At 46.9% G+C, this 17183-nt stretch overlaps 2 protein-coding genes across 5 annotated transcripts in view; both read right to left on the reverse strand.

The window, feature by feature from the left end:
- Snorc (secondary ossification center associated regulator of chondrocyte maturation) overlaps positions 1-3787 on the reverse strand; it is a 5864-nt gene extending 2077 nt beyond the window's left edge. The window contains exons 1-2 of the mRNA XM_005361737.3: positions 3741-3787; positions 3149-3302 (exon numbers count right to left, since the gene is read on the reverse strand). Coding sequence (XP_005361794.1) covers positions 3149-3221 — 73 coding nt within the window. The 5' untranslated portion in view covers positions 3222-3302; positions 3741-3787. The remainder of the gene's footprint in view (positions 1-3148; positions 3303-3740) is intronic.
- Positions 3788-11781: 7994 nt separating this feature from the next.
- Positions 11782-17183, reverse strand: part of Gigyf2 (GRB10 interacting GYF protein 2) — a 140087-nt gene continuing 134685 nt past the window's right edge. For all 4 annotated transcript variants that reach the window (XR_003378171.1, XM_026786097.1, XM_005361740.2 and 1 more), the window contains 2 exons: positions 16286-16433; positions 11782-13541 (listed from right to left, as the gene is read on the reverse strand). Coding sequence is in view for 3 of the 4 variants with exons in the window: in XM_026786097.1 (XP_026641898.1) it covers positions 13474-13541; positions 16286-16433 (216 nt within the window). In the remaining variant the exon portion in view is untranslated. The remainder of the gene's footprint in view (positions 13542-16285; positions 16434-17183) is intronic.

Genomic DNA, 17183 nt, shown 5'->3' on the forward strand with positions numbered 1-17183 from the left:
GAAGGAGCAGCGTGGCAGATGTTGGTAACTGGTAACTGGTGAAGGAGCAGAGTGGCAGACATTAGTAACTGGTAACTAGGTGAAGGAGCAGCGTGGCAGACATTGGTAACTGGTAACTAGTGAAGGAGCAGTGTGGCAGACACTGGTAACTGGTAACTAGGTGAAGGAGCAGTGTAGCAGACACTGGTAACTAGTAACTGGTGAAGGAGCAGCGTGGCAGATGTTGGTAAAGTCTGTGTTGGGGTTCCGTAGATAATTTTACAACTTTTTTTTTTTTTTTTTGGTAAACTTGGAATCTTGTAGGAATCTTTTTACTATAAGATTTTGGCAGACCCCTGACTCCCTAGGTTCTACCCTGAAACCTCTCACAAGTCTGGGCCAAACTTGAGACTCAACTTGGAGGTAAGGAGTACTGTCATGCAAAAGGCCTCCGAAGACTGCTTCCCTCTCGTAGAGTTCAGGTCTCTTCCCAGACCAGCCGCCCAATAACCATGAAGAGCTCTCTGTGAAGAGGGCAAAGTGACCTGGCCAGAGAAGGCGGTGTTTACAGCCTGAAAGCCCTCTTGAAAGGCCTCAACCAGTCTAGCCTCAGGCTCCCGGGGCTGAACAGAGAAAAGCCCTGAGCGTGCCCGCCCTACGGCCCTGAGGTCTGGGCCCTGTAGACTACCAGTCTGCCCTGAGACTCCTCAGGACACACCCCAAACAACCAGGCAGGCCTCTCCCTATCCCATCTCTCCTGGCCAAAGCTCACCACCAATGCCAGGAAAGCCGCCCAAGGATTGTGAATTTCAATCAGGCCGAGTTTGCCTAAGCGGGGCCTGTTCCCTGGCCAGGGACTACGCTTGCCTCAGCGCACCAAAGAAGGAGATGTTTCTGTGGGTCATAGTCCAGGCCTTATCTTGTTTTCCTACACACTCCATGTTCCCCAGACTTGGAACAGTAAGGGAGAGCAACACGCTGGCTCCCTCCGAGTCCTCCGGGGAAGCCAGGAACTATGGGTCAGTGTGCCAGCAGGAGAGGGGCAATGATGAGAAGAAGTGGGGGGGGAGTCCTGGGCCCCAGGAACAGGATGTGGAGGGAGTAGGCTAAGTGACAGCAAGTGAGGATAAGGAAGGGAGACATGGCAGGAGACTCCTGAGAACGGTCTGTCCCCCTTGGCTACAACAAGACCTACCATAGAAGAGTGAGCAATGCCACCGGACTTTCCGTTCTGGCAGAGGGGGCACGGTGTCAGTGCCACAAGCTTGGACACCTCAGGCTGTCCCCTAGCCCCACCATCCCAAGCTGCTCTACCTTTCGGTAAATAAGTTTGTTCAACGGTTAGTCTGACCACAGGCCCTGAGGCCAGGCGCCCGTGCTCACAGACGGCCTTTGTGCAGCCATGAAGAGCCTTTTCATCCTCACTCTGGCCTCCTGCCCGCTCAACCTGGCCTGCTCCTTTACCTTAGTGGCTATGGCCACCGGCTGAGGCAGGGAGGGTGGCAGGCTGGCCTGGGCCTCAACCCCAGGACTATGCCATCTCTTTCCTGATCCAGGACTACAGCCCAGGAGAGAGAGTCGGGCTGTGGACCTTGTACATTACCTGCTCAGACCTGTGGGTCTAGGGCTCCTATCTCCCAGCTGCCAGAACAGTCAGAACCCCAAGACTCAATTGGCGTTCCCATGCTTGCTGTGGGCCTGCCTGTACTTGGAGGTGGGCACCCGTGGAAGGAAGAGGGAGGTGAGGTCAGGTGAGGTCCTGGCTATTCCCAAAGCTTCTGTGGGAGCAGAAAGCCCACCTACCAAAGTTGTGTGAGTACCACCTGACTGGGGCTCTGGCTAGAAGTTTGAGCTGGAAGAGGCAGCGGGAACCTGGGCAGGAGCCACTAGGAAGGCCTGAGCTGCAGGGCTTTGCCAAGCAACTGCCTCACTGTGGCAGGAAGCTGCATGGGTCTCAGCCCTGGGTCCAAGGTAATGGAAAATGCCTCCCAGCACTGTAAGTCACATCTCCCAACATCAGGGGTATCTCAGACTACATCCCTGGGCACTGCTCCCACTCCCCAAAAGACTAGGTGTGTCCTAATCAGTGAGAAGAGATGGCTCTCCCCACGATCCCTTTGGGAACCCTGCTCAAACTCTGAAGACAGATTGTTGACTGGGCGTTTGGCCACCCTGAGAGTCCTGAACATCAGACTTAATGAGGTCTCACCATGCCCCTGTGAGGGAGGCAGTGGAGTGAGGGTTACCCCCTGCAGGTGGAGAAATGGCCAGGAGAGGCATGAAACCAGCAGGCCTTAAAAGCTGCTTCCTGGGGTGTCGAGGAGGAGAGAAAGGCCCCCAGATCACCATCACCTGCGCCTCCTGGAGTGTGGCTGGGAGTTTCCAGGCCCTGCTTTCATAACGGAGGTGACTGCTCTCCTTTGGAGATCCGAAAACACCCCTGAAGTTCAGGCTGCAATGTTGTGAGAGAATTGGGGTACTCAGAGGCAGGCTGCCCGTCCGCCGACTACTGTACCACTGCGGGCAATTTATTCCCATACAGAGCCAAGCCTACCTGTTCCTATGTCCCTGCTCTGAAGGTGACCTGGAACAGCCCTGCCGATGCAGCCTCTCTCGTCAGACCCCCGACGCAGCCATCTGGGTCTCTGTGCATTGCCTTCACTGTGCTGTAAAGGACTCTGAGAGCTATTTACCTCTATGGGAACAGAACCTAGGTCGTAAGCCAGCATGGAAAGGGTTTGCAGGTTTTAAAGGAATTCCAAGTTGCTAGGTTTTCTGCTCAGTATCCCGGGCTCTGGCCTCTTAGCCCTTTTGCCCTCTGTCTGATGAGCCCTCCTGCCTCCCAGATCCAGAACCTCCAGCTCTCCTAGTGACAAAATACCCCCCAGAACTCCAGACAACTGAATGGCCTCGACTCCGATACCCTGGCCCCCCTCCTAAGTCAATGTCACCCATCCCGGCTGCTAACAGGTCCCTGACACATCATCTTATTCCGCTTCTACCAGTCAGCATTGTGGGGACCCCCTTCACCCTCAGAATCACCACCTCTGGGCATCCCGCCTCTTGTGAGAGGCTTGTGCTCTGTAGATACTGCAGAATCTATCCCCCACTGGTAAATGCTGGCCCTGAGAAGTTGGTGGCAGCAGAGCCAACGGCCCGCACCCCTTACCTGTGAGCACCGTAGGGGCTAGGACCCCAGAGATGAGCAGCAGCGCCATGTGCAGGGTCAGACAAGATGCCATCCTGGCAGTGAGTGAGCAGTGTGTGGGACACAGAGGACTAAGCGGCTGGGCTCGGGCAGCAGGGAAAGGAGCTTCAAAGAGCTGGGAAGGGTTTTCATCAATGCAAACTCTGTCCTCCTGGGACAGCGTGCCCGCCCCCCACACATGCAAGCACACACGCGCATGCACACACACACACACACACAGAGAGAGAGAGAGAGAGAGAGAGAGAGAGAGAGAGAGAAGGAGGTAGAGAGAGGGGGAAAGAGAGAGTTTAAAGCTCAGCAGACCTGCAGTCCTGAACGAGCAAACAGCCCCACCCTGGAAAGGAACGGAAAAAATTGTTTTTTATTTCTCTTTACCTCTCTTTTTCTCTCTTCTACCTTTCCTCTGGCTCTGCCCCATCCCCTTTCTTTCTCTTCTGTCTAACACACACACACACACACACACACACACACACACACACACACACACCATCCGCATGTATCTTCTGGTCACTGAAAGTGTGAACTATCTAGGTTTCCAAGACAGAAACCTCACCCAGGGACCTTGAGCACGACCACTGCCTTGGGGCCTCTGTGCCCAGGGCTCTTGAGTGGTCCAGCAGCCTGCAAGGGAGACTCGGCTCGGTCACCTCCCCGTTGAGTTCTCAGCTGACTCTGGAGAAGTAGTTAAAGCTCTGTCAGGCAGCTGCCGAGCCTCCACTCACGACCAAGCACACTGGCCTCCACGGCCTCTGCCCACGCCCATAGATGGACTTCCAGCCCTCTTGCCTTTCAGGTGTGCTCACCATGAAAGTCCCCAAAGTTTCTTTCCCCTGTGCCCACTTCCAAGTCCCCACAGCCCTGCTAATTCTAATTCATACATCCCCAAACAAAAAGCCAGATTAAGGGCTTCCCCTAGCCAGGCTTCCCTCCACTCCCCTGCTCCCTCGCTGTGTTTCAGCTCCTTGACACCAGACTGGATACTGCCTGAGGGCCTTTACGCTCGCTCTCCTTGGTCAGAAGGCAGTGCCTACACTTCTCAGTCTGCGCCTCATTCCCCTCAGGTCTCGGCTTGGTCAGTCAGCCTGCGTCCTTTCATCGTATCTCTTCGAATTTCTTCGTAGCACTTCAATATTTATGAATTTTCATGTTCCTTGTCCTTCTGTGTCCATTTTCTGAAGAAAGGCATTCTTACTAGGTGTGTCAATCAACCGTTTGTCACCGTGACCAAACACCCGAGGGAGAAAGCTGTTGAGAGGGAGCACAGGCTTACGTTGGCGCATGGTATTGGGGGTTATGGTCCTGGTCAGCCTGCCCCATTGCTGTGAGCCTAGGAAGAGCTGGTGACAGTGACAGAGGAGGCTGCTGCTCTCATAGCAGAGGACAAAAAGAGGGTCTGGGGACAAGACAGCCTTCAGAAGGCATGCCCTGAGGTCTGCTTCTTCCAACCAGGTTGTGCTTTCCTTCAGCTGTGAACTCATTAATGGATCAATTCAATTGATGAGGTTGCCATTCTCATAACCCAGTCACCTATCAATAGTGCCACCAGCTGGGGGCTAAGTCTTCAACTTTAAGGTGACATTTCATATCCAAATGATAAAAGATGTGCCTAAATCTTGTTTACAGGTTGAGGAGCTTTTGCATCATGTAGACATGTATAAACTCGACCCCTCTCAACCAAAACCATGCCCAGCATGCCAACAGGGCTCTCTGAGCCCCTCCCCAGCCAGTAAGTACCCTAGCAATTCACTTCATACATGAAGTTTCTCTGTGGTGTCATTTACCCACCCTGCTGAGAGAGCACTGGTGTAAGCGTGTGTCTTCATGGACATCCATAGTGATCAGGGCTGTTTCCTGATAGGGGCTTTTCTGAATACAGATTCCATGTTCTTGCACATCCTCCTTTGTGGATGTCAGTATCTCTTGGTTACGGGTCTGAAGATGAACCGCGTGGGTAAGAATGCAGGCAATGTGCTCTGGTTTGCACTCTCTGCAACGGTTTGAGTTTCCAGTTGCTTTATTTCCTCAAGGGTACTTAACTGTTGCCAGACTTTAAAAATTCTTTTTGTATGTATATGTGGTATATGCGTGTGAATGCATGTTCACATGTATTTGGACGCACATGCCCTTGTGCTCATGCATATGGAAGTCAGAGGTTGACATCAGGTGTCTTTCTCAATCACTTGTCATCATTTAACAAGGCAGGGTTGCACTGAACCCCAAGCTTGCTGATCAAACTGCTTCATTCAGCTTGCTCCAGGGATGCCCTATGCCCCCTGAGTTCTGGGATTACAGCCAAGATATCCTGCTCACCCTGGCTTTCATGGGGGTGCTGGGGCTCCAACTCTGGTCCTCATGCTGGGTGGCAAGCTCTTTATCCACTGTGCCACCCCCCAGCTTTGACATTTTATTAGTACTCACCTAGGTAATTATGTGTTATTTACCTCCCGTGATGAGTAAATCAGATATGTCTGCTTGGACTTGGTTGTTTTGTCTTTTTGCTTATTTATTTCTGTACCTAATACTTTAAAAAAGTTATTTTTAGGGTGTTTTTGTACCTTCCAGATAAAAATCCTGTCATATATATTGGACAGTTCTTTCAGATGAAGTGTACACTGGCTCCCCCAACCCCACCGTTTCTTCCCCCATGACTATAAGCCCCAGCTCGTTTTTGTAAAAGAATTTCATTAAACTTTATGTGTACAAGTGTGTTTTGCGTGCATGTATGTCTGTGCACCCCATGCAAGCCTGATGTTCAGGGAGGCCAGAAGAGAGCATCAGATTCCCCAGAACTGGAGTTACAGATTACTGTGAACCACCAAGTAGGTATCAGGAACTGAATCCTGGTTCTCTAGAAGAGCAGTAAGTGTCCATTAACACTGAGCCACATTTCCAGCTTCATTGGAAACTGATTTTATTCCCTAGTGACTCCCAGAGACCAGCCAGTGCCATGTTTCATCCAGCAGGAACTTGGCATGTGGATGTGAACTTTCTGTCAAGTTCATCCGTGGGAAAGCCGCACTGGTGGGAGACGAGGGTGGGAGCAATGGCTCTGCTTCAGACTTCTGACAGCATATTGTGTGACAACAGTGTGTATGTACAGCCACAGGAGGCAGATGTCAGGCTCCCGGATCCCTGCTGGATAGTTGTGATGCCAGGGATATGTTACTCTTCTCAGTGCTGTGATAAAATGCCTAAAAGAAGCAGTTTCCAGGAAGGAAGATTTTATTTTAGCTCACAGTTTGAGGGGACACAGTCCATCATGGGGAAAGGTGTGGTCGCAGATAGTTTGTGTGGGTAGAAGTTGCTTGCTTGCATCTAGATCAGAAGCAGAGACAGGACAGGAAGCAGGACTGGGCTACATACCACAAGCCCCACCTCCCCTGAAATGGATCTTAAATGTCAATATAGCATACTTATACCTGACCTTTTCTGCTTGGGATACCTAGAGACTAACTAAAACAGATACCTGGGACTGTCCCAGGAAAGAGACACCCAGAGGTCTATTTTTGGCTGGATTTGCTTGTCCTTTGACCTCCAGTGCAGTGAAGACCTCATTGCCAGTGGAAGTGAGATACTGGTGACATGGCATGGCATATCATATGTAGACTTATAGTTCGTTTATTATAAAGTGCTATTGAGGATAAGGTTTATGGAGAGAGGAGAGAGAGAGAGAGAGAGAGAGAGAGAGAGAGAGAGAGAGAGAGAGAAGATCTTGCTATACATACAAGGTTGACGCCGGGCGATGGCGACGTACGCCTTTAATCCCAGCACTCGGGAAGCAGAGGCAGGCAGATCTCTGTGAGTTCGAGACCAGCCTGGTCTACAGAGCTAGTTCCAGGACAGGCTCCAAAGCCACAGAGAAACCCTGTCTCGAAAAAAACAAAAAAACTAGGGCAGAACAGACAAATCTAGGATCCGCACTGAGTCACCTAGATGGCATCCCCACACTAGTCCCACAGCAGTGCACACCCATCACTGTCCCTGAGAGTCCTGCCCTGCTAAGGTGCACATCTAGACACTAACACCGTCAACATCTAGTGATCTCACTGTGTCCACATTCCAAACTGGACCCCTCAGTATATTTAAGACAACCCTCTGGAGATGTCTGGGCCTAGGTCTCAGAATTCTGGATCAGTAAGATTTTGATTGAGTATCATGAGCTATTGACTCACCTTCTCCCATGGTCACACCTGCTCCTGAGTCCCAGATGGTCACATCCATGAAGGTGTGGCTAACCAGGATAAGATAGAAGCGAAACTGGGACTAGGAAACTGCTTCCTGTGGCTGTTCCAGCAGCTGAACTGCTTTAGCTGAGTCTAGCCCCACATCTGCCCTCCACGATAGAAGCCAACACCCACCCACCTCCTCATCCTACCTTTACAATGGAGCTGCCACGTATCACTAGCCTGTGGATTAGAAAGGGACCCTCTGCTAGGCTGGAGCATAGTTGTTCTCCTCTGAGATAGGCTCTATACCTCTCTGAACAGACTAAAGTCACTCATTCATTTTCACACTCTCCCCAACCTCCCATCTACAACTGCTACTCACTTTGGAGTTATTTCTGTAAGTACAGCGATACACCACTTAATAGGATATCATTTGAAATACTCATCATTGGGCAACTTTATCACTGGACAAGTACCAGAGAGTATGCAATATGATGGCTACCACATCACTCATTTGTTTGATCTTACAGGACTACAGTCCTGTGAAGACCAAAGCATTGTCAGGGAGCAAGAGTCTATTGACCTCAAGTGGCAAAGTTGTCTTTCACAGGGGCACAGATTATCAATTACAAAACTACTATGGCATATCATTAGCGAACAACTGAGGAGATATAATTGACTCTCAACAATACTGAAGTTAGGGGTACTGACACTTCCCCCAAACATAACTACTAATTGCCTGCTGTAATCTGAAACTGAACTGGTAATAATCCAGAAGCATATTTTTTTTAAAGATTTTTTTTTAATCGAGAAAAAAAAATTTCCGCCTCCTCCCAGCCTCCCACTCCTCCCACCCTCCCTCCACTCCTCTCCCCCTCCCTCTCGAGTCTGAAGAACAGTCAGGGTTCCCTGCCCTGTGGAAAGTCCAAAGTCCTCCCCCCTCCATCCTGGTCTAGGAAGGCGAACATCCAAACTGGCTAGGCCCCCACAAAACCAGAACAAGAAGTAGGATCAAAACCCAGTGCCATTGTCCTTGGCTTCTCAGCAACCCTCATTGTCCACCATATTCAGAGAGTCCGGGTTTATCCCCTGCTTTTCCAGTCACAATCCAGCTGGCCTTGGTGAGCTCCCAATAGATCAGCCCCACTGTCTCCATGGGTGGGTGCACCCCTCTTGGTCCTGACTTCCTTGCTCATCTTCTCCCTCCTTCTGTTCCTCACTGGTACTTTGGGAGCTCCAGAAGCATATTTTTTTTTATGTGTATTATAAGCTAGTAGAAAAATCAAAAGGACAGTGAGAGATCATTTTACTGGGATCTGCAACTGACTAGAGAGGTAACTGTCCCGTAAGGATGATTTGTGTCACACAGTACCTTTTTTCCCACTTCAAGACAGGGTTTCTTTCCACAGTCTTGGCTGTCCTGCAACTCACTCTGTAGACCAGGCTAGCCTCAAACAGATATCTGCCTGCCTCTGCCTCCCGAGAGCCCAGACACATAGTACTTCTAATGGATGTTCCCAGCACTTTAGCTTGTTGGAAGCAATGTGGTTATCACATTGGCACCTCTCGTGAATTTAAACCCCAAACAATGGGCACCACATGTAGCAAGAATAATAAAAACTTAGACACAGATATTGGGGTTCAAGCTAAAGATCTGAAAAGCAAAACAGCCAACCACAAGACACCTTTTACCTCTACCAAATCTTCAGGCCGAAAGGGCAAGATCCTGTCTCCATGAATCCACAGCCTCCACACTCCAATGAGTTCCCGTCTCTTCCCCCTTATAGTGCCCTCTCTGCCCAGCCACATAACTCCTGTCTCCACTTCCCTAGTGCCGGGATTAAAGCCTTATGATCTCAAATGCTAGGATCACCTTTGTATGAGCTGTTTCTCTTAGATTCAATCTTGTGTAGCCTAGGGTGGCACTGAACTCACAGAAATCCGTCTGTCTCAATCTCCCGAGTCCTGAGATTAAAGGTGTGTGCCACCACTCCCTGGCCTGTGTGGTTATCTAGTGTGGCTGTTTTGTGCTCTGATCTTCAGGAAAGCTTTATTAAACACAAATAATATATCACTATATGGATCTCTCCCTACCAGTTGTGAGGCTTGCAGGGGTTCTAGTTCTATTTCAGGTTTCCCAGATGACCCTACCCCCAAACAATCTGACAGGTTAGGACACTGAGCTCCAGAAACAAGAATGGTTAATGAGGCTAATGCTGACATGGAGCCTTCTGGAAGCCATGCCACACTGCTTTGGAGACTTCCCGGCAGGGGAAACTGGTTTCACTGACACAGTCATGGCTGAAATTGCCATTGAACAGGCTTTAGGCTTTCTTCATAACTTAACATGACAAAAAGCTACATCTGATCACCATTCCTGGGGAAACAAACATCTGAGCATGAGTATTACAAATCTGGCTGCTTTAAGAGTCTCTGACAGTAACCCAGGATTCCAAGCAAGTACTGCAGTCTCAGAGACAAGTCAGGAAGAAATGGAGCCTTCTGGAAGCCATGCTACATTTCCCTGCATCAACTTAAAGACATCTAAAATAGTGGTTACCCCTTACTTGAGATGCTGTACCTGTGTACCCAAGCCTGTCAACTGTAAAATGGCCTGTAGATCATGTTTTCTCATGATAACATGATAATACATGAGTCATTTGGAAAGATAAAATGAGATTGAGAAAATGACTCCATCAGACTGGCCCAGAGGCAAGTCTATACATGGTATGTGCTGTTTATGTGTACACATTAGTCACACCACACATAAATCGATACCTCAGCTGAGTTGAGGGCTGCGGCAAGCCTTGAGGACCAGAATATCTGACTTCCACACACGTACAGTGGCAGACACTTGTACACACAAGTCCACTGGTTTTAAAAATTGAAAGACAGAAGCCTCATGATCCAGAAATTTAAAGCACAAACCCCCACCCCAACATAACATGAAAACAGTTCTTGAGAAAACAGATAAACTCACTTTATGCTAGTCTCTCCCAAAATGAGTATATAATCTTTGGCAAAGTAGCCTTGCCACTCTTTCCATCAAAGTGGGTGGAACAGAGGCTATGCTCCTGCTCCTGGAATCAAATATAGTAGCACAGCAGGCAACCCAAGTAGAGGGTGATCTACCCTCACCTGGCAAGTACACTCCCCTACACTAAAGCCAATGTTAACAGCTTCTGCAACTATCAGCTGAGGTCTAACCTGCTGCCACCAGCTGACAGTTACTTGAGAGCCAACCCAGATGTCTACCTCATTAAGACGTCATGAAGCAGCCCCATCTGACATCTGAAGTCATGAGACTACATAATGACCCCTTCCCTAATGCACAACCAGATAATTACAACTCTTAGCCAGCATAATGAGGTACCTGTTATAAGACAATCTGCTGACATTTTTTCTATAGAGCAACAGTGACCAGAACAGGACCTACCTTGAGGACATTCTCTATCAAACTGGTTTGCTTTAAACATATGCACACGCACACAAACAAAAAACACTATACAAAACACATACTGCTGGTTCTCAGCACTGTCATGTTAAACTCATCAAGGATGGAAAATATTCAGGGAAAAGTAACACCAGTAATGAATATACACTTTTTGAGCCACTATTTTCTTACATAACATTTACATGAACTGAGGTATTTCAAGTCACCTAGAGGCGATTTAAAAGTATAGTGGAAGTGTATGTAGATTATATGTGCTAGTGTACCTCTTTGAATTTGAGAGTTAAGATTTTGTTATATGCAAAGGTTTTCACCCAATCCTCTAAATTTCTAAAGGACTTTAAAACTTAGTAAGGGGCTGGGATGTGTCGCCCAGTGGTAGAATGTAAACTTAACATACACCATGCCCGGAGTTCCATTCCTAGTACCTTCCTTTACTGCACAACCCCCAGCCCAAAACCCCTGAAGGAATAACAAAGGATATTAGATAGTTGAGTGGTGACTGTAAGTAAGAGTGAGCAAAGAGAATATGAAAAAGCATGATCAAAAGATGAAAAATGTCTCCAGAAGAGTGGTATTCTCTAACTGGAAAGCCAACGGCTAGCAAATGGAATGTCCCATGACTGAAACAGCTTTGTTCTATCTAATATGTCCACTCCATTCCCAATTTGGTTTTAGATTTCTTTTTATCTTACTGAAACAAAAGGCAGAATCTGATTTACAGGAGCTGGATAAGTTCAGGGAAAGACATTTTGAGGGTCTGTGGTTCAAAGGCAGCCTCCAGTCTACAACTCAGCACAAAGGAAGACTTACCACATTCATCTGGTAAACACAGACCCCAGTCAGCAGTCCATCCCTGGCAGAAGGCCCCAGCTGCCTTCTCATTGCCAGTGCCTTGGTCTATGCCACCAAGAGCAAGAGTTTCAGGCCAAGCTCAGTCTCAAGAGAGGTGAGTACAAGAGAGACCACAACCACATTTTATTTAAGTTCTTTTTTATTTTCCTCCACACTGGCAAAAGTTCCGAGGGAGCTTAAAGTTTTGTAAACATTTTAACTATCCCTCTTCCCCACCCCCCTTTTGAATTTACAAAGCAAAGGAGAACAGGAGTCTTACTTTTTAATGGTCCTCCATCTCCTTATGCTATTTGATCCAAAAACTATTTACAAGTTTGTAGCAGTCTCTGTATAGTTATTGTACACGTTTAGGAGGGAGAGAGGCAAGAAGGGATAGGGAGAATGATGATCCAAAATCATAAAAAATAGAAACCAAGTATATCCTCCAAAACCAAACTGCTCTCAGAGCGACTCCAGCCTTCTCCCGGCACTGATGATGAGAGAGTAGGTGCTTCCCCTATAAGCTGCCCACCACAGCACCTCTTGCACAGGCACAGCAGGCCCACAGCTCCCGCGAGGTATGACTGACCATCCCAGGTGATGTTCTACAGGCGTTTGGTGCAGGCAGTCATTTTGCTTATAAACAGAGCTTGAGTACATTACTGGACGTGAATGGGTAGGAGATCTCTTGCTCTGTTCTTGCCCATGCCCTCCATCCCACTGCATCCTCCTGCATAGTGGTTTCCATGGATGAAGATCTTAAAGATGGTCAGGTTTGTACATTCTCTTCTTAGAAAAGGCAAACAACTTGCCATCCCAGAATCTTTACATAGAACCTTTCGGGGCCACGACAAAACACACATGGTGCTCTGAGGAACAGGTGAAATTCCCAACTTTTATCGGAAGCCAAAAGTTTATCCCTATCCAAGTTGAAATTACATAAATTCATACATATGGTAAAGGTGCCTCTTAAACGAGACAAATTTTCACAGAAGGGCCCAAAATAAACTGGTCCTAGTCCTTTGAAGTAAAAATATTTATGGGGGGGGGTTAATCAGTTTCATATGAAAAGAAAATTAGAAGTCCCTGTCCCAGGCCATAGGGTTTCCTTCGTCCAGTAAGGTTGGAGTAGGTCAGGGAAGAGCACATCTCGCTTGGAAAGTCACTATCTAATGAAGAAAACATAAATCCTTTCTCTGGAAAGATATTCAGAAAGAACGAGTAAGGGGTGTGCAACATCAAACAAGCCAGTCTACAAACCACCCCCTCAGGGCTTCTGATGCAATCCTGAAGTTAGCAATGGCCATCCAACCTCTAGGCAGAGTTCTGCCTGGCTCTGGCAAAAGTGAAGTCACCATCCAGGGCACATTTGCTCCTGGCCAATGTCTATTAACCATTAACTTTCTTCACGACCGCAATAGTTAAGACCTTTTGCCTGTATTGGGGGCAGGGTAGAGAGGTGGGGGAGAGAGAACAAAACAACAACAAAAAAAAAAGTGACAAGAGAAAGTAACCTGCTATTGGCAGATTCCAACACACTTCCAGGAGACAGCAGATGAAACCAATGCACAGTGAATGTGTGCTGTGCTGCCAAAATCTGCCCTGCTGGGGAGCAATCCCAACTGCCACCCCAAGACAAAGGGTCTGAGATGCTCACCAACAGTGACTTAAAATAATCTTGGACACAGGGGGTTAGAAAAAAAAAAAAGCCTGAGATGATTGGTTCTGTGATTTGTTGCAGAGTGACAGAGAGCAAATGGTGGATGCATGTTGTGTCCAACGAGGAAAATCCATGGTCACTAGGCAGGAGGGAGGGCTGGCACAGCGGCAGGTACTCAGTAGTCATCTAGAGTCTCAATCTCACCCATGTTGAGTCGCTCTGATGACGCATTGACTGAAAACCCTACAAGAAAAAGTAAGTTTATGAGTGACTGTTCTGCCAAGTGGCTCAACATCAAGCAGCTGGCTGGAATTTAAGTCTCTTATGCTTAAGATTCACACTAAACTAGGCACTGAGGGAAGACAGAAGAAAGGAAGGCAAGCAAGTAGACCATTGCAGGATGGGGGTCTCTGATCAGACTGGAATGGAATCAGCCTAGGAGAAGTATCACTGACATGGTTCACAAACACTGCAATGCTACAACACCTAATGCTAGTGGTGGAACTTTTCCAAGAAAATCCATAATCACAAGTTGATACAAAGTTTAACGAACAGGCCTCTTGGGAGTGAATGACTCCCAGAAAGCTTTCCAGTTCCTCTGCCCTAGATGAATCCTCAACTGTTTCAGCTGCTGTGTGAAAACCAAAAGCAAACAGGCGACGCCCTTCACTCCAACAAGGTTGTTGGTATTGGGTGGTTTTTTCACACCTTCAGTTTTGTACTTCAGTGGTCAAATTTTCAAATAAGCACACATTTGAAATGTTCCAATAACAAACAAAAATGCCTTACATAATAAAATAGCTTAATTAACAGACTCAAAAATAAGACTTGAAAAAAATAGACAAGCATGTTTACTAACCAAGAAGGCTGTGGGAGAAGCTGCAGTCTGACAAAGCTGAATACAGGAAGAGGCAAGGACGCAAAACTCATCCAAAGTCCCAACCAGCAACTGTGTACCTATAACCCGCTAGCAAAAGCTTTTTTCCCTTGGAAATACTGAAAGACTTAGTGCTTGTATCTTTGAGATGAAGGTTTTATTTGGTAAGTCTAAAAACCTAAAGACCAATAGCCTATGATCTATTAACTCTATTCTGAAGCAGGTTTATCTGATTTCCATGTCACTAACAAATGAAATGAGGTAGAAACAAAGAGTTACATGAAAACAGGAGAAGAAATGTAATTTTAAAATCAACTAATTTCAATCAAGACAGGAAAAGAAACTTGTGGAGAAAGATTATTTGATGTTATAATGTCCTGATTACCAGGCGAGGCTTTTTAGAAGACATGATCTACCTTAACTGATTTAAAAGCTCAAATATAAACTCAGCCTCCCAACTTCAAAAAAAAAAACAGGCTTGTGTGTGCCATAAAAGGCAAGGCAACAGAAAGGGGAATTTGCCTACTCGGCAGCTCCTCAGACCACCTTCTACCAGGTCTAGAACACTCCTTTGCATTGCTTCTTTATGACATTCTCTGTAGGAAAGGAAAGACTGACTGGGAGGACACTGCAGGGTATATTTTATCACCCCCAAATGGTTTACACTGGCCACTTGGGAACTCTTAAAATTAGTATGATCAGAGTAGAGTGGAGAACACCTGGAAGTGAAACGAGGCTGGGGCTCCCTCTGTTGGTCCACTTCAGAATGAACGTTCACTTTCAATCTGCTCTTTTAATGAGTACTTACAAATCCAGCTGAAACCTATTTTTCTAGTATGTGCATGGAAAAAAATTTCCTGGTCTCTAACAGGGAATATACACATTGAAAAGTAATGCATGAAAATGAATAAACACAGGAATTCCCAGAAAGAAGCTTAAAGTAGGCAGTGATTTTCACAGGAAAAGCTCATTTGCCCAAGTGAGGCCCCTCAGCACTTCTCAGTCTTTGTCCTTGAGGACAGTGGAGCTATTGAGCCATTAAGACCTACCCAGCTCCCATGCCCATACTGAGGGGAAGTCTTCTGGAGTCTACAGGAGAAGACCAAGAGCATACCGCATAGAACAAACATGAACAGCTGGACCAACGTGGGTCACATCTATAGAGCAACCTCACATACCTGTAAGCTAAATCCCAAGGACTTCTTAGAGCTATGTAGAGAACAGTTCATAGTCAGGTGGTGGTGATGGCGCACACCTCTAATACCAGCACTCAGGAGGTAGAGGCAAGCAGATCTCTGTGAGTTCAAGGCCAACCTGATCTACAAGAGCTAATTCCAGGACAACTAAGACTATAACACAGAAAACCCTGTCTCGAAAAACCAAAAAGAAAACAAAAACAAAAAAAAAACCTGTTCATCTAGTTCTGTCAGAATTTTATACTTTTCAACCCATGTTTGATATTAACACTCTAAAGGACTCTATGACAGTGAAGTAAATTAACTTAATATTCAAAAATAGAAAATAAGTTCATTTTCATCAATACGTGCAGGTTGTTAGGTCAATTTAAAAACACAGCAACTTAAATTCATTATTTATGAAATACCATTCCTATCAGTCTTTTAAACCTAATTTAGGAGCCTGCTGTTGTAGGACGTTGTCATGTGTGAGGACAACAGTCCTCATTATGGCCAGGGAGGTATCTACCACATAAGAATAGAGGAAGCCTGAGCCCTAGTTCACGGGCTAGGAGAATTGGGTGTCCTAGCAGTGCAGTCACCCAGTACCCATTTAAGTAGACTTAACAAGCACTGCTTCTTTAAATATCCGCCTACAGCACGAATCAGCAGAACTTCTGAACTGTTGTCCATTATTATTTTTGTATGAAATGCTAAGCAACACTTTAAAATTTGAAGGACCATAATACTATTAGTTTGCTTGTCCCAGCATGTGAAGCACACCTCCTGCATTACATGCCCAGGAACTACTGGCCACTTCTCTTAAGGCCAGTAGATAAATGAATCCTTACATGAAAGACTGTAGCAAATTATCTGGTTGCTAGCATCACCCGAACCTTCCTCTCACCAGGCTGAGACTCCAGGCTTATCCTCACCTAATAAACTAGGATCTGCTCGAACCATCTTCTGTTTTTTCTTCTTCTTGCCACTTTGCACAGCCTCAAAACTGGACTGTTGGTTGTTGCTTTGATTGGTCTGAAATACCGAATGGAGTGTACTATGGTTCATGCCCCAAACAGAGTCCTGTGAAACAAAACAGCATAACTACAATTATACAGTGCATATGGATGTAGACTGCTCTAAGAATGGGTGGCTTGCTTTTGCCTTATCAAGTGCTGAGTCTGTAAAGGAAAATCCTGGTGAGACAGCCCACAGGGCAAAAGTATTATCACAGCAGTCTGAAGGCCTAAGTTCATCCCCAGAACCTAGGGAAAGGAGAGAACCAACTTCAAAAAGTATTTATTCTCTTACCGGCTGGGAAAAGCTAATAAAAGTTAAGATAAAGAGGTCTGAGTCAGGGATCTCCAACAGAGCAGGCCAAAGGCAGCAACAGGAGCAGTCTTGAGCCAGTGACCGTAGCTGCAACAAGACCCAGGCAATGACCTCCACAGGAGCAGGTAAAAGGGATTCACCACTGAGGGAGCAGGCGGGAAAAACCCCCAAAACACTAAGTGGTGTTCCTCCAGGGTGACTGGAACCGTGGCCCTGACTATACCACAAATAGCAACCATCTAAGCCTTGGATCCACTGGCACCTGGAAGATTGATCACCAGAGACACAGCCCCAACTACACTAATCAGAGGAAAAGATGGGTAGATAAGGTAAGAACACATTCAACACAAAAAGAGCAACATGACACCAATAAAAACTAGCGGCCCTACAACAGCAAGACTTGAAAAATCAAATATAAGCCGGGCGTTGGTGGCGCACGCCTTTAATCCCAGCACTCGGGAGGCAGAGGCAGGCAGATCTCTGTGAGTTCGAGACCAGCCT

Source organism: Microtus ochrogaster, linkage group LG4, assembly GCF_000317375.1.
Source record: "Microtus ochrogaster isolate Prairie Vole_2 linkage group LG4, MicOch1.0, whole genome shotgun sequence".
In the NCBI taxonomy this organism is placed as follows: domain Eukaryota; kingdom Metazoa; phylum Chordata; class Mammalia; order Rodentia; family Cricetidae; genus Microtus; species Microtus ochrogaster.